The sequence below is a fragment of the Protomyctophum parallelum genome, assembly GCF_964188405.1.
Source record: "Protomyctophum parallelum genome assembly, chromosome: 14".
Lineage (NCBI taxonomy): Eukaryota > Metazoa > Chordata > Actinopteri > Myctophiformes > Myctophidae > Protomyctophum > Protomyctophum parallelum.
Genome location: NC_139709.1, coordinates 27,100,863 through 27,119,489, shown reverse-complemented (window position 1 = coordinate 27,119,489; position 18,627 = coordinate 27,100,863). Strand labels below are relative to the sequence as shown.

Sequence of the window (18,627 nt, the reverse complement as noted above, 5' to 3'; positions counted from 1 at the left end):
AACACACAAGGTGAAGAAATTCAGTCACAAGTTGTTTATTCGGTGGCTCCATTTCTGTTACTCTCACTCTCTCTGCCTTATCTCCCTCTTCATCCTCCTCCTCCTCATCATGATTATCTGTGTTGTCACAAACCCGAGGCAGCTGTAGTCCCCTCTTTCAGTCAGACCCAGCCATTCAAGTCTTCCAAATCGGCTAGCATTAAACCCCATTTATTCAGTGATTCATGTGCTGCAATTTCAATGTGGGCTTAACACGTGGCTTTCACTCCTCTGTAATGCACTGTAATGCAAAGGTTCACTACTACTTACATGCTCAGCATGATATCATGTCACATTTGACAGGCTGCTCCAGCTGCTGTAGTAGCAATTGCAGAGCTGCATTCTACATAATATATATGTTAGACCATTCACTGAAAATAAGCACTTCCTGAGATGCTGACATACATGTGAATACACGGTATATGCTAATTTAACATTATTTTGAGACATAATACATGCTATAAACTATGTTAAACATTGATATAGTTCACCAACATATACTGTACATACACGTGTGGTGCAGTGCCTAAATGTAAGCATATATCATGACCTGAATGGACCCACTTCTATGATTTGTGGAGAGTCTGCGATTGTGCAGTGCTTTGACTTGCAGCACATTGTAATTGAATTCCGCATCGTTACATGCCCTGGAATGAGCAAAGTGTCGTAACGGAGCGTTGGGGTGTAATTCAATGATAAAGAATGTATTCCTCCACACAGTCCTATTAAGTTTGGCCTTCAGTGAAGTATAATTACATTTTGATAAACACTGACAGAGCGAGGTGTTTCTATGCCTATTTTTTATCCCGAAGCTTCCAATCTAATGTTGTAACATGGGTAGAAAAGAATCTATTGCAAATGTTCTCGCAAACGTTTTTCTGCTTAAAAGTTTTTTCTTCAAGTATAGTAATGGATAAGGAGCTCATGGGGGCTAAAGGGTGTTTTATGAGGGTCTTTTACTGGCAAGATGGACTTTATTACAATTTATATTTATGGTTTTACATCTTGGGGGGATTGCGGATGTGGAATAGGTTATCTAAAAGAAAATCATTATGAAATATTTTTCATTTAAAATAAATACATGAGGTAGCTCAACCCCCTTTTCACCACATTCACAACAAAATAAGGATTCTCTGCTTTATTGACAGCATGTTGTGCTTCGAAAAAGAGATAGTATTCAACTTTATACTGTACATTCCTCTTGGAAGAGTAGATATCATAATTCTTAGACAAAATTTTACCACACACAATTTACTGCATGTAAAATGTCAGGGAATTGAAGATTAATCAAATATATCTTACATACAAGACTATCTTGGGAGTTCTCTCATAGTAAAAATGCATTTGACCATGCCTTGCCAAAAGCCAGAGCATATCATTCAACACAGCTATCGCACCGATAAGAAAACATGTTGCTGGCTGACTTATAGCTCAGCATCACGGGGAATCATTAGTGCCCTGCTAAAGCCAAAAGAAAAGGGTTACAAAAACATGACCTGTAACTAAATCAATTCTATTATATGAATGTATACAGTATAGACACAGGCTGTTATCTCATAATTTCAGAAACAGCTGCGGAAATATCAATCTACACTCATCAAACCATGATGTAGGTATGTCCCTAAGAAAATACAATTTCCCTTAAAAACTAAACAAAAACATAATTGAATAGTACAGTAGCTATGAACTATGTGTTTTCTGTACACAGTAAGGAATGCCTATATGAAATTAAAATCAATTTAATGTATTAATTTTATATGTTTCCGATAATGGCTATTTGAGAGTAGTCTTCCTTGCTCATAAGACTGATATATTACTTCATGACATTTTACTGTACATCCAAATGTGAGAAGAATAGAATAATTGCTATTTTGATGAACGTTTGCCAAAAGCATGGAATTGTAAACAAAATCTTATCCAAAAAAATATTCTTTAGTTTTGGGTCCATAACATCAGATGGTGGTCCGTGGCTCAAATGCAGAATAAATGATGGGCCTTGATATGAAAAGGGTTGCAAACTACTGCTCTATAGCATACTGTGGATCAGTATAGGGTAAAATAAACATCCTTCCTCCTCACTGTAGGCTACGATATAGGAAGGCACACTCATTATATTGCTCTTGGCACTATGAAACTTCTGTTAGTAAATTCACCCAGGAGGAACCTTAGCTGTAAAATGTGTCTTCACAGTCATAATGTATAATAAAATGAATGATGCTCTCATACGATTAGAATGCACTCACAAGGTACCTACTGTATAATATAAATACTACTCACTGTGTGCCTCAAGTAAAGTGCACTGACCAAGATTATGAATGACAAATTAGAAGGATAACTTTATTCTACATTAACATGGGTGAGTTATTATCTGGCTACACTAGTAGTTAACTACACAGAATGAGCAGCTATATGATTAGATGCAATTACTAACATTGTTATGCATTTCTCTCGTAAGTCTGAAGCGGTACCATTAGTCTTGAGTGCAGCCAGTACAGTACTTCTACTCGTCAGTAACCAAGGCAATTTTCCTCCTAAACACAAGGCTTTGTTGCCTGCTGTGTTGTTTGTGAGTGGTGGAAAAGCTGTAATGTGCCTCCAGTCCACTTGGGCATCTGTGAGTAGTTGATAGGGGAGCATACAGTAGTCCTGTGGGACCTCGGGAGTGTTACAGCAGGCAGGCATGTTTACAATGGCTGCCCAACAAGGTGAGGGAGATTGGAAGACATCCATCAGAAAGACTGAGAGGGGTATTAAGGGAGCCCAACCTATTTCCCCAGGGGCATGCTGGAGTGGGCCCATGGAAAGGCATTTATGAACAAGAGAAACAAACAATGACAGCATTAAGAGCAAGACACCGTGGAAAGAACGAGGTCACTATGACGGGCTTAATTCCTATAGGGAGTGCTCTGTTCATGCCAACGTAGATCTGTAATGAAACTATATCCATACAGGTCCATCTCAAGAAATTAGAATATTTTGTAGTTAATTTTCTTCCGTAATATAATTCAAAAAGTGATACTTTCATATATTCTCAATTCATTGTGCATATATAAAGTATTTAAAACCTTTTTTTTGTTTTAATCTTGATGATTATGAAAATCAAAACATTTATTTACGGCTGTTATCAAAGCAAACCTGGGCTTCCATAACACCTCGACAGTGCCACAGGCTGATCACCTACATGCCACGCCCCATTGATGAAATAATTTGTTCAAAGGTAGCCCAGACCAAGTATTAACTGCATACATTAATATAATTTTCAGATGGTCGACATTTCTCGTTTAAAATATATATTTTTAGGTTTCTCGTAAAATATTTTAATTCATTGAGATAGGATTTTCATGAGCTGTACGCCATAATCATCATTAAAACAAAAAAAGGTTTTAAATACGTCACTTTATGCATAATGAATTGAGGCTATATGAAAGTTTCACTTTTTGAATTATATTACGGAAGAAAATGAACATTTACAAAATATTCTAATTACTTGAGAGGACCTGTATGTTGTTACAAAGCCTGGGGACGACACTATTCCAAAATGCATGAAAGAGATTCAAGGCCAAAGGAAAACCAATTGATTAAAATTGAAGACAGGAAGAGATATATAAATTGACTTGCACTATTGTCCACTGTTCCAGCTTTTCCTGAAGGCATCAGCAGCCTTTGAAATCAATGTTCAGTATTCTAGAGGCATATGGGGTTATACCTTTTTTACTAAGCTACGAATCAATGAGCCTTCAACCATTCTTGTGGAGATATCACACATGGAAACATTTATTTAAAGACTGTTCCCAGGTGATAAAGCCATTGTAGTCGGGACTCGGGACCCATGTGCAGTAATTACTTTTGGCAAAATGTGTGACTGAAATGAAATGGCAGTTGATAAAAACACAAAAAAGTGAAACTTGCAAACGTGAAGTTATAGCTCTACTTTGAAAAAGTGCTCTTGTGTGAAGCTGACCCATTTGCTAGAAATGCAGCATGGCCCAAATGGAAGTGGCTTTAGCCGTCACAGTTAGGCCATGGTGTGTTCTCCTGTGGCATGCATGTGTGACAGTGACAGAAGAGGTTCCACTAATCTGCTCAAGAGCCTGCATGTTGCCTGCAGACATAAACCAATCATTTAACAGAGACCTGCATTGCATTAGTCTCTCACTGTCTTTGTGAGCTTTTGTTCAAATGACTTGAACTGGAGAATTATATATTTTTGGATTCAGATATTTATTTTAGATGGGTAGTGTACAGGGATGGGAATCCTATAGGGCCCATAGTATTGTGAAAATTTGTGAAAATATCAGTATTGGCCCCTGCACTATATATGCAGAAAGAGGGTAGATACAGGATCAGGTTTGAACCCATGCAAGCAGCATGTGATATATATTGTAACTGGCGTGAGCCATGCCCATCAGGCTTGATGGCTGAATTTGAAAGTATAATGGTTTGAAGAAGGGGTGTGAATTGTTGACTTTGACTGTATGATCCGTAGGCCTATATATAATATACAAGGTTAAAATACATGCAAGTTCCTACTTTGAAAATTTGACTGAAAATTGACTTGATATGATAGGCTATAATAACCATGCAATATAGTGTAGTTTTAACTTTGGGAACAGACCTTTTTCTTTTCCTTTTACTCACTCACCCAAGGGGCTGTGACTGCCTGCCCTATGATATTGAACATGTGCCTATAATATAGGCACGCTTTGTGCTAGGACACTCTTTCTATAATTATTATAGAAAGAGTGTCCTAGCACAAAGCGCCACCGAGGGGCACTCGAGTTCCGTATACCTGGACCTTAATGTGCAAATATTTGAACAAAAAATTACACGCCCTGCTTCATGAATGCATTAACATATTCGTGTGTCTAATGTTTATTCGTGTTTTTTTTTTTAACATTGGGGGCGTTCTGCTGTGGTGTTGTATTCTTCAGGGGGGCCGTATCTAGACTAGACTAGACTCCATCCCTTTGCCGTTTTCAGCCCGCTGCCTGGTCGGTCACTTCTCATGCAGAGCGCGTCTGCAGAGAGTGCCACTGGCTCTCCCAGCGCCCTTCACACTCTTCATACACACACTACTACAACCAACCCGTCGCCAAACACAGAGCTGACAGTGTTGAAATATTATCTTTTACTTTTGTGTGTGGACCACGCACTATCCATCCACTGTCTGGACGATCAAATGTCTGATTGGAAACTCGCAGCAGCAACAGAGCAGCATCTGGCTGCTATCTCGTTGTGAGGAGGCTGGCTGGCATCAAGGAACTGAAGAAGAGGAACAACGTGCTGTGAATACAGAACAGAACAACTATTGACATCTAGCCTATACTGTAGGAGCCCGCCGCTTCTTTTGTGCGCCCGGACAAAGCAAATACATCGACATAAAATATTTAGTTTTATGTCTGCTTTCTATTGCCGTTTGTGAGCTATTTGCTTATTTGACTGTCTCTTCATCTCTGTGCTCTATATCCCGGGGGGAGGGGGGGGGGGAGTGTATAGGCTATAGCCTACGTCCGCCATCGGTCCTCAGCTATCCAGAAAACAAACCCCCCTCTATAGTCTAAAATCTCTTCAGACGAGACCACTAGTTTGTTCTGCTGTGACATGCTGTAGTGGTTGTCTCGCGGATTGGACTTATGGCTTCACTATATCAGAGATTCACCGGGAAGATAAACACGAACAATTCCTTCCCGCACCCACCTGAGGCCAGCCACCTCCTCGGTGGACAGGTTCCAGACGAGGAGAACACAGGGAAGACCCCCCAGACCCCCGTCGACGGCCCGGGGCCTCACTGCCGAAAGAAAAACGCGAAAGACGACGAGGATGTAAGCTATACTTATCTAGCCCTTTATTTTACAAGATAGTTTAACTTCTTGTCACTTATTATGGGGCCTTGACTTTCCTTTCGAACACGTTTACAATGGTTTATAGGCTGTGCCTATATTCAATATAGCAGCTGGACTGCTGGAGACACAGTAGGTTTAGGCTATAGATACGGATCGAAGCACAGCAGCGCAAACTTCAGCATTACGGGAAGCTCGAGAAAGTTTGAGAATGTTTTTAATATTTGATCACGGTTGAATTCAACACTGTTCATCCATGCCAACATTGCCAAATGCAGTCGTTTCATCGTTATAATAGTGTAGCATATATTTTCTTTCTTTCGTCGATCCCTATTCCAGAGCAAAATGTCCGAAGTGCAGTATATAGGCATATAGTTACACAGTGTGTGAATTCAATTCAGGGGGGAATTATACACTATCAAAATTAAATTATGGATTGTGCGTGTAAAACCTGACGTAATCGATGTCTGTCTGTCTTTTGTCCAATGCACAAGCTTCAAAGCTCAAAGGCATCATATTCTGTCTGTAATTATGTTGATCTCACTTCTCACGATCTGTGATTAATGTATAGGCCTATTTACATAGTTAGTGTTGCTGCCCAGAACCCAGTCTGGAAAACCATTGGCAAAAATATATTATTTATTATTATTTTCGTTTGAGAAGCTGCTAAACTGTGTTGAGAGATAACCTAGCACCTAACAGCCCCTTTGGGTCGTATAGGCTATATCGCTCGCTTGAGCTTTCCACTGTCCATGGTGCTGAAATCGCCCTGTTATCTGTCCATGCTTTAGTCCACATGGTTTGTCCTTGTAAGTGCAAAAATCAAAATCATGTTTGCCTAGCCTGCCATTTTAACACTGTAAGGTTGACTTTACCTTGAGAAAGGGAGGTTCACTTTAGTGCATTTTGACAAGGAAATATCTCATTGTATGATCCTTTATATTTTAGGAGTTAATTATTGTTGTCTATATAAAATATGACAGTTTATTATGTTCAGCTGGTAAAGCTTTGGGCCCTTTTGTGCTAGTTCCACACACCAGTTTCTGCTCCCAGATATATTTTACTTCAAGTGGCACTTCAACCACTTGAAGTAAAAGATGTGGGAGCAGAAATTGGTGTGCGGACTCTTTTATCCTTGAACTACATCACTGTTTTTGATCCGGTGCCCAGCCTATTAGGTTATAGATGTGCGTGTCTTCTGGGCTGTTTTTCAGCCTCCTTTCCCTACTTTTGTGCTGACATACTTCAGTGTATGAGATGAATTCTGTTAGTAAAGGTTTACCGATTACATTTATATAGCGGAGTCATAAGCACGGCACCTTTCTCTGGCCTGTTCTTTATGAAAGGTGGCAGTGAGAAGACATGCCGCCATCGCTTAGTCGTCATTCTGAATAATTGATGTTTGTCACGATGAGAGCCAAGTGATAATGCTGTCAACATAGACGCCATGTGATACTGCAGGTGCTGAAAACAATGACACAACTGCACGAGTCACACCGTTTAGTGTTGGTCAGTGATGGTCAGTTCACTTATAGTCTCAGCTATTTTCCTGCTATATAACTTTTTCCTTCAACTATAATGCTCTATTTCTTGGAGGGTGACATGCAGTTGACCTGATCAATCACTTAAGAGTGAATGACAATCCCAGATGGCTCAGTTATTTGGTGGCATATAGTTATTCAGCATGCATACACTGCTCACCTTGAGGTCACCTTTAGCCATGACGCCCTCCAGTGCTGGAGCATCAAATTGCCTTTTTCCACTGGAGATATTGTGCTGGAGCATCAAATTGCCTTTTGCCACTGGTGATATTGAGACTAGTTCCAAAAGTGTTTGAATTAACCTATTGCTTTTATTTACAAGTATACTATGATATTTTCCTTTGTCTATTATATCTGTAATATCTGCCTATATTTCTAAATCCTTTACAGTTAGCGGAGGAATAGCGGTTTACAAACTGTTCTGTTAAAACTGGTAGAAATAATAGTTTTTGCTGAAAATATCACTATTCACTAGCTGTTAATCTGTTTTACTGCATCATAGTTTGATGAGTCCTAGAGAGACTGTGCTGGACTGCGTTTCTTTTTTTTTTAGACAGTCGATTAATTTTCACTGTGCACTGTGTCTGTTAGCACTCTATTGTCTGCCACAGATTGTGCTACCTGGCAGCCAAACAGTACTTATGTCTCTTTATCCTTTACTGCTAATGGCAAGACTGGAAGCCTTGCTTAATTAATCAATTAAAGTAAATTGCTATGTGACTGCCAGAAATAGAATGACATTTTAAGCATAGTGACCAGTGGTGCGGGATACCATATACAAGGTGGCCTGTATAATTTTTTGTGTACAGCAAACAGAGGGCAAACCTTAAGGCCTCCCATTGTTTGGTCCAATCAAACAATGTCAGAATGTGTCAGTGCAAGGTCACTGACGCAGACATGCTCATGGTGACAAAACGAATAGCTTCGTGCAGGTTTGACATTAAACTTGTCATAACACACCATCTGATATAACTGTTAAGTCTTCTGTCTATTCACTAGATGTTGCCCCACAAACTCATTGGTTGATAATTCTATCGACTATGATGTTTAATTGATCATGGATAATTAAGTTGGCTGCTATTCTTATCTCTCAGATAGTTCAGATAGTTCAACAGTGGTTCCTTCATTAAACAGTACACTTAGGCACACCTCCTTGTCTCTCTCTTAAGCTATTAGTATTGTACATTTGGTACTTTTAGATATCCAACTTTCAGTTGACCATATGCAAAGAAATCCATTTTTCCCTTTCACTGCCCTCAGTATTGACAGCTCATATTCAAGCTTTGCAGAGTGTCCTACATAAGTGCCCATCTGCTGGAGTCAGAGGAAGCTCCAATTCCTTCTAGGGGAAAGATGTGGTGTGTAAACTGCAAAGCTATGCAGGCTATTTCTCTGGGGGTTAACGCCAGACCTTAGAAGCAGTCTGTTAATTTTGTTTTGTGAGTATTTGAATTATAGGCTTATGTGTGCATTGCATTGACAGCTGAATATTGCATGTACTAGTTTGAAGCTGAATTTACTTAGTGGACTCCTGTCCCTCTTTTTTAAAATGCTTTACACAACGATGACTCACAAACGTTTGTTTTGTTTGATAGATCTTTCTTATGGCTTTGCTAGACTAAAGGTGCCTGCTTTAGTTTACAGCCAAGGCCTGCTGTATCAAACATTCATCGTCATCCTTCACATTGGCTGTGGATCACACAGTGTTGCTCCGACAGTTCAAAGGGGATGATAAATCACCCTGGGTGCATGACTGAGGTAAACATGACGTGAGTCATGATGGATTCTAATGCAAAAGGACTCACTACATTAGCCTTGTAGAAACACATGTGTGCAAACACACAATGTACATTAGAGATGTCCCGATACTGTATCGGATCGGCCCTTATTTGTCATATCGGGTCATATCGGTATCGTTGAATATGCCAGTCTAACCACAGATCCGACACAGGGGTAAGGGGTTGACACTATGGCAGGCGAATAAAATGTTGGGGCATGTGTTTGCTTTGGAGTTGCCCAAACTGCAAGTGCACATTTGAGTGAGGAGTCTGCTATAAACACAATACGAGATATAGCTATAAACACAACATGAGATCATGACACTGGTATCGGTATTCGGTATCGGCTAACACAGAAATTGAGGTATCGGAATCGGATCGGAAGCAGAAAAAAGTGTATCGGGACATCCCTAATGTATATTCAAACATGCATGCTGTTGCGCACATGCACAAGGAATGCAACACACACACACACACACACACACACACACACACACACACACACACACACACACACACACACACACACACACACACACACACACACACACACACACACACACACACACACACACACACACACACACACACCTGTATTCACTACTGAAACATACTCCAGATGTGTGTGCAGTGATCCCGTATAAGGTCGTCTGGCCCAGTTCCCAGGTATTAGTCTAATGTTCCATCTTGGCTGATTGGGTGCATGGCGTTCAGGGTCCAGAGCTCAACTAAACCAGGCTGTCCCAACTTGGAGAGCAGTCCGAGGACAGAAAGAGCAGTGAGGTTTAATAGTGTGTGTGTCCTCATGGAAATCGAACTGAGAGCTCTTGTGCCGAGCAAACAGCAATATGTCAAGTTTATGGCTGCATATTGAAGCTTGCCTATAGTGCCTTATATATTACAGACTCGATTGCATACTGCCAGTGCCAACATTAGAGATTACCGGCCTTTGCTGTTACCTTAACCTGTATGAATCTTATAATACCATGATTAACATAGGTGAGGCCAGTGGCAGTGGGATTTTCATTTTGTGCTTAAATCATTTTGTACAGATAACCACAATCAGCCCTGTATAAGCAAGGTCTCATTTGTGAGAAAGGATACGACAGGAAGCACGCATATCTCCAGAAATTCTACAGGTGCTGGTCAAAAAATACGTACAATGAAAAAGGAAGGGATGTCCGCACACTGAATTGTAGCTCCCAGGAAAATTCTTTATAAAGAATTCTCATTTGTGAGAAAAACACACAAAGCTTTTGTATACCCTTGCAATATGCCTACCACACAATACCAAACCCTATTAATAAAAAAATAAAATGCAAGATGGGCAATTACTGCCCACTCAGCCATAAGTCAGCAGGTAATAAAGGACATCTAGAGCAGCCTGGATGTCATAAAAGCGAGCTTCCCCCTCCCCTCAGGACAGCATCCACAGCAGGGCGCCGTGCTCAAGTGTTGCTATGGTTGCAAAGGTGAAGAGGGCCGAGTCTGTAATCTCAGTGAGCACGCACGCAGACACCGTTTTTTCGCTGGTGGCGCCGATCGCCATCTGGAGATGACGCAGCGCTCACAAGACTCACCAAGAGCCCCACTCAGCTCCTCCAACTGTCACAGCATGAGGCAGAGGCAACCGTTATTGTGGGAGCCCGCTAGGCCTCCCCCCACCACCACGACTGCCTCCCCCACCCCTCAGTTATAAAATGTAATGAAACAGCCGGTCCTCCTGGCCACTTCTCTCTGGAGGTAGTTTGTGAATACGAGATTTCATCTCTCTTCATAAGACTTCCTGTCACTCAGCATCGAGCTGCCTTTACAGCTCCATCCCCCAGGGGCTTCTCAACAGGTCATTCATCCCCCCCACCCGGCACTTCAACTCTCTGTTGACAGACCATCGATCATTCCCTAGCACCCCTGCCTGCCACCACACCCCCTGTCAACAGCATGCCAGTGTGGGCCCCAGTCTCAATCCCTCTCTCTCTCCGAGACCATCCCTCCGTCATTTGTAATATTATTACTGGAACTGACAGGAGGTATTAGTCATAGTTTAAATGAGAACAGAAGTGTTCCATTACAGAAAGATGAGCAGAAGTTTCTGCATGTTTATTAGTTGGTGGAGTTGATTGTTGAGTATGGTCTTTGACAGCTTGTATAGATACTGTAACTCTTGCACTGTGGGCACCCTGGAAACATTGTCAGCCTCTCTGTCCGTAAACTTTCTTACCCCCACCGTTTTGGTTTCCCCATTGGACTCTTTGTTTAACCAGGAGTAACCATGCAGTTTGTTGGCTGAATGCTTGTCGTGCAAAATGACTCTGGCTGTCTATTTTGTCGTATTTCCTGGTGCCTGGTGGCAGTGAGGCATCCTTTCCTTCATTTCCCACCAGAGACAATCTTCCTCTGCGGTGTCAACTTCACCATGAATCTTAAACCTTCTGTTGCCTTATTAGAATGTTCTGTGTCTCGATAGCTAAATATAAGTATTTTCCCAGCGTGTGCTTATTTTCTATTCACCTTCATACCATAAGGTCCTTACTAATCTCTTCATTTGACTTTTGAGGATTATCTTTGTTAAAAGGCAAACTGATAATAAGGGATTTACAGTAAAGGTAAGATAGATGGCAGTTGGCAGATGGCTTTTAAGAAAGCTCTGAAATGTATATTCAGTTTTGTTATTGTTTTTTTAATGAGTCAATTAAAATACCATTTACATATATCTCTATACAGTAAATAAAACACTAGACCTAGGGTTTGTTTCCTTGCATTGTGTGTTTTTTGCCACTAGAGGCTGTTATGTTACAGTCAATGGACCAGCTTAGACACAGGGAGCAGGCAATGAATGTACAATGGGCTCTGCCTCTATGCATACTAAATAACTTCCGGGCCCCGTCCTTCACAGTTACAGATGATACTAATTAAGGCCATTATGGACCTGTTAGGTTCCATTTGTACACTCAGTGTTACACTCAGTGTTTGGAACCCACTCAAGGATACTTTGAGACCCACTGTGTAGCAGAGTGTTTCCAGTGAGCCAAGATGCACAATAGACTCTATTTGACCAGAATAGAATATAGCCTTCAATAGTATCATCGGAAACACCTATAGGGAGGGGGCCCAAGTTCTTTCCAAAATGGTGTGTATGTGCATAGAGCCCGTTACAATGAGAAAGAGAACAAAGTATTCCGATTTCACCGGCCCTTTCTTTCTTTATGGGCCTTGTAACTCAAAGCCAGATGACTGACCCAAGCTGTGATGTCAAAACCAGAGCCAATAGAAGACTGGTAATGTCTAATGTCACAGCTATGTGGGATCCTTGAGGTGAGGACTTGGAGTGGTTATGCAGTTAACAAAACACAAACTATATTTGACAGATGTGTCAAACAGACTGAGGAGCATTAATCAGAGCACTTTCCTGGCCCGAGAAAGGCTTAATTGTCGGGGAGGCATCGCTTGATGATGCTAGAAGAACGAATGGTGGAATGGCTGAAAGCTCTCGGTTTAGTAGAGGGCTTTCAGCCAGATGGTAGGTCAGACGACGTGTCCTCTCCTCCAAAGAGTCCTTTATTTAATTTAAAGCTGCATTTCAGAACGTATTCTAATGTACAGTAGAACATGTTAATACAATATAACTAATACATCTGCAGTGGTTTGGAGGTGGTCACCTTACACCCTGGTGTCAGGTAGGACAACTGAAGCTCCAACGCACAATATCTCCCTATAGCTAAGCGAGTGATATTTCATATCCCAGGCAGGAGACAATTTAATGTTTACCTTTTAAATCGTAGCGGGCCTTGCATGAGAGCGTCAGCTTTAACTGTAGGCTAAATAAACAGAATGAGAACTCTCCACATTAGGGAGGCATGAAATGTGTAAGCTGTTCTAAATTAAGAGTGGAAACTCCAGCTACAATAAAGGCTATTATTAGGGCTTTTTTGTAAAATAGCTGCCAGTGCATGATTTGATAGGTGATCTTCCATGATATAACTTAACTTATATTCCCTTGGCCCATGTTGGAAATGAGCGCCTTGGAAGCACCTTGGAGTTGGAGCCCGTTGGAAATGAGCATGCTCAGAAAGACCAGAATGAGTCCAATTTTCTCTCAAATCGCATTCAACATCGGAATAATCCGGTCAGTTACATCGGAATGGTTTATAAATCGCATTGAGCATTTTCATTCGGATTTAAGTTTTTGCATAGGTGTTTACATGACAACTTTTAATAGGATTTTACTTTTATTCAGAAATTAACAGGGGGTTTCAGTCCTCATGTAAACGTACTCATAGCTCAAACGGAGAACCTGACCTAACAAAACCATCCTCTACCGCAAGGACACACACACACACACACACACACACACACACACACACACACACACACACACACACACACACACACACACACACACACACACACACACACACACACACACACACACACACACACACACACACACACACACACACACACACACACACACACACACACACACACACACACACACACACACTCTCTTAATGTTTGATGCCTCCTCAGAATGCACTCTACCTTGAATGCACTCTACCTGGAACCTTTTCTAACCTGAAAGGCTCACAATTACGTAGTTTTCTGGTTCCTTTTAATTCCTCTGAGATTGACATCTACCTGTAAATTTATATCATACCGTGTCATTTATTCAATGTATTTTGTATGAATCGCCCCAAGGGTGAATTTGCCATATAGGTCACATTGGTGCCCCAAATCTTTAACACTGACGTGTTTTATTGATGGCCACAACTGAAAAGTAAGGAGACAACTTGAGAAGTAATTGAGAAGACGGTCAGACTAATGGAGTGAATAATGGAGATAGACCATTACGATAGATAGACCTTTAGGCAAAATAGTGTCTCTCCACTATCTGGCTATCTCCGCTGTAGAGAATTAGTACAGTGGAGTGGGAGCTGCCATTCCTCTAGTTGCCTGTCACAGTGGACTGACATCAGGCACCAATAATCTGTTGGGTCACACAGGCAGATTCTCTCATCAACAATGGCAATTATACAGCCAGGAAACAGCCAGGAAACTTCCACTGCGACAGTAAAGGTGGGTAGTGATGAGTTTAATATATTTATACAGAATTCACACTATATGTTTTTGAATTCATTGTACTTGGGGTTAAGGGTATAGCTTTAATGCAACATATTATTCCACTTTTACTGTTGTATTTGTGGAGTAAAATATCTTACTTTCACATTGGCTATATTCCACTTGTTCCTTTTGTTTCTTATTCAATGCATGTTCAGTTTGTTACAAACTCTCAGAGAGACTTGTCAGAGACAATTTGATTTAGCTCTGTCGCATGACTCTGTTTCACCAATCAAACATAGCCTGTCACAACATACAGAGAATATCTGACTGACCAAAAAATAGCTATCTCCATCTGTCTGTCTGTCTGTCTGGAGATTATGTGGCAAAATGCTGGACTGATCAGCCCGTTTCATGTATGCATCATTTTCAAATTGGCCTCATGATGGCACTATACCAGAGTATAGATCATACTGTCTAAATGTATTTAGCCCTAGAATACTTGAATCATGACGCAACCCTCCATTCAGACATGCCAATTTCCACCAAAATAAGTAGGCATGCATGCACCCACGCACGCACACGCATGCACGCACGCACCCACGCACTGAGTAGTACAACAACTGAAGTAGCTATTCAGCTGGCTCCATACGGTATGTCTCAGTGTTAGAAGCACTGCAGCAACTTACTTTCCCAGTCAGATGCCAAGACTGACATGTCTACAGTCAACAGGGCACAATAGGAACATTATACTTTTTGTGTGGCTCTGGTCCAGTCTTCTGATAAATAAAGCTTGCTGTCTAGACCTCTGGCTTGATTCAAGCACCACCAGAACCATATTACCTCTCTATGAAGGTGGAAATTATTAGAATGTCTCTAAGTAGTGTCCTCTGGTCGGGACTGTGGCTGGGTACAATCATGAGTGTACATAATGTGAGTCAAATACATTTAGTAAATGAACATTTTGTGTATGTCTTCATAGTTTTGTGTGGATTCCCCCCACCACTGCTCTCGGTGCCAATACCCCTGTCTGTCTATTGCATGTTCCATTATTTAATCATTTCTACTGATCCTTTCTCTGAGTCGGGGGATGGAAGTAGTCGACTTGTGAATCTGGGAATAGAATGCTTCCCACTTCCCAGAACTTCTCGGGTGGAAGGGGAAATTTAATTTGCCTGGTTTGAGAGTCAAGCCCTGATTTCTGTGATGAGGTTCTGGCTGTTGCCCACATGGAATTAAGCAAAGGTGGGATTACTAGATGAATGATTGTCTACTTCTGGGGAGGTGGAGAAAGAGAGAGAGAGAGAGATCACTGGGATTTATGGTGTTACATGGGAGATTGGGAGCCATGTCAGATTGAGATGCAAAGGGATAAAGTAAAGGGTGAAGTTCCTGTTCACCAGACTGATTGAGATTGAGATTGATGGCTGTGTCTGGCTTGGCCAAGTGTCAATACGAGCAACAATTGGCCATGTTTAATGGAGCAGGGAGGGCATTTGTCGCTGCACCAGCGACTCCTTTGGGCTAGGGAGGCGCATGTCAGTGGTGGGTGTTGAACGAGGATGGAGGCGCTCCGTCTTCCCGATGGGGGCTCCTCATTGGCAGGTGAATGAGTAAGGGCAGCAGTAGATAACACATGACATTTGAAGGGAATTGGCTTAACAACTAAAGGAAAAAAAAGAAACATTGAAACACAAAACAAAGCCAGGGAGATTAACTCTATGGTTGATTTTCCAGGCTGTCGCATCATGGGAATACAGTGACTTTTTAAATCACTGTAGTGTATACATGTGATCTCTAGTGTAAGACATTGGAGACTAGTATAACGTAAGACATCTCCAGTATAAGACTTTGGATGATATTGTGGCTGGTATTAATACACATAAAACCACAATTTATCTGGAGGAGGAGATCATATTTTTCTGCCTGTTTGGTTCACAAAGCTGTGTGAACGGCTGAGTGAGTGTGAAAGATGAAGACCTTCACGGGCTATAGATCATTACCGCTCGGTGCAGAATGAAAGAGACTTTTTGTATTCGTTCAACATTTCTCACATGCAGACAATGAGGCAACATGACTGAATATGAGTCACCAATAAATATTGCAGTGTCTCATTAGCAGCCTAATCAATAAATTGCCATGACATGAGCGCAGTGCTCATACTACTTTTATATAAAGGATAAAGGTGTATGTGTGCGTGCGTGGCTACGTGCGTGCATGAGTGCGTGTGTGAAATTTTATTATAACTGTACTGTATTTCTTACAGTGCCTGTGTGGATGCTCCTTGGCGTTGAGGGAAGCATACAGTAGGTGGGTGGGATGCGAGTGTGTGTGTGTGGGGGGGGGGGGGGGGGGGTGCATAGAGGATGAACAGCCCTGGGTAAAGCGCTTTAAAGTGGCCCTGGCTCTGTGTGTAATGCTGATCTGTGCTGAATGGCATGGGGTAGTGCTAATGGCCCTGGTAAGTGGCTTTATGGTGATTGTTGTGACACACACACACACACACACACACACACACACACACACACACACACACACACACACACACACACACACACACACACACACACACACACACACACACACACACACACACACACACACACACACACACACAGAGTATAGACTAGAGGCCTCCTTCATTGTACTGGCTGACCAGCCTTGTTCTGATAGTCCGGTATCAGATTCGGACCTCTTGGTCTTGCATGCATGGGGTCTCATTAATGAAACCTGTCTACATTTCGGGGCAGGATCTAGCATTAGGGCAGTGTATCAGTTGGACGGAGTGCATGTACATGTGTGCGTGTGCGTGCGTGTCTGAACATCCGTGGAAACTTGTGCTAAAACGCTGAGTGTGGTCTCGGTTTTTCTGAGAGCTATAAGGTGTGTCTTGTCTTGTTCATTCAGCCTCTCTGCATTCACATCACTTCTCTCGCACCCTCTCATCCTGTCACTCACACACAACGCTCACAGAATGAAAACACGCAAGTTGTCCAGATTGGAGAGATTGTGGGTGAGTGGAACGTCCACTTAAGCTTAATTTATACTTTGTTGTCATACAACAAAGTACGTTACATTGCTTACTACTCTAGCCTAAGAGCTGATGAAATATGTGAAATAGACAGTGTTCGGGAAATATTGTAAAAGCTTTTACTCTAATAAGTCCTAGTATTTCGGTCTGACCAAGGAGGCAAGCATGAGATGTGATGCATTGGCATTGTTATAGTGGTGGTGTAGATATATATAGTAATATAGACTATAGAACAGAGGTGCATGTTCAAAACATAGAAATGTCAGTGAAGGATAAACATAACATCTCAAAGTTGACTTACGGTGCATCATAGCAGCCTTTTTGTCATTATTTGTGTGAATAAAAGGTATTTCAAAGGGCCATGTTTTTACTTAAGTGACTTCAGTGAGCTCTTAAAGCCATACACAGAGGATGCAGGTTAGAAATAACTTAATGGACTTTACTTCTGGTTAAGCAATGCTACATCAAACCCACCGTGCTTTGTCAGCCATTCTTACAAAGCATAACAATATAGACTAAACCAAGCTAGACCCCCACGAGAAACTATAAGAAACTTTAAGAACACTGTTAACTGACTTTTGTCTGCCTGGACTTTGGCACACTGATGAATACTAGTAGGATGCACATTGACAATCTTTGAGAGACTGTTGAGGATAACTGTAGAGAAACTGTACTTATACTACTTCACTCACTGTACTGTTGATAGATTCAGCAGATTCAGCAGTCTAATCCTGGAGAACCGCTTATTCAATTGACTTCACTCTTCTATACGCTACTGCAATAGGGTGGCACAAGCATAATGTACCTGTCTATAGAGTGTCGCAGTCCCGGCCCAATTCATGACGACGAGTGGCCCAGGAAATGATTCCCAATGCATTTTTCCCATAGACATTTCAAAAAGTATTTATTTAAAGACGGTTACGCCGCGGACAAAGCCAACTCGAGTCGTGACAACTCATGACAACAAACACAATATTTTGGACCAAACAAATAATTACAAAGAATAAAAACAACATAAAAAGTGTTGTAACCTGCCGTTTTTTCTTCTTTCTAATTATTCGTTCGGCCCAAAAAATGGTGTTTGTTGTCATGATTTGTCACGACAAGAGTTGGCTTTGTCCACGGCGTAACCGTCTTTAAATAAATACTTTCTGAAATGTCTATGAGTAAAATGAACGGAGAATAATTTCCTGGGCCCTGGTAGGGGGCGGGACTGCGACGCTCTATAGGGGTTGGAATCAACCGCTGTGCATTGGGCTTGACTGTCTATGCAAACACAACTGCCATGTGTTTAGAGGAGGGAAGCCGAGCAGGGAGAGCAATCACGCAACTCTGGATAC

At 41.6% G+C, this 18,627-nt stretch overlaps 1 protein-coding gene across 4 annotated transcripts in view; it reads left to right on the top strand.

Moving 5' to 3' along the window:
• LOC310870102 (A-type potassium channel modulatory protein DPP6-like) overlaps positions 1-18,627 on the top strand; it is an 89,976-nt gene that overhangs the window by 19,104 nt on the left and 52,245 nt on the right. Inside the window, exon 1 of one of the 4 annotated variants that reach the window (XM_083781149.1) lies at positions 5,157-5,861. The exons of the other annotated variants lie outside the window; for them this stretch is intronic. Coding sequence (XP_083637275.1) covers positions 5,673-5,861 — 189 coding nt within the window. The 5' untranslated portion in view covers positions 5,157-5,672. Of the gene's footprint in view, positions 1-5,156; positions 5,862-18,627 lie in introns of those variants that run through there. 4 annotated transcript variants of the gene reach the window in all.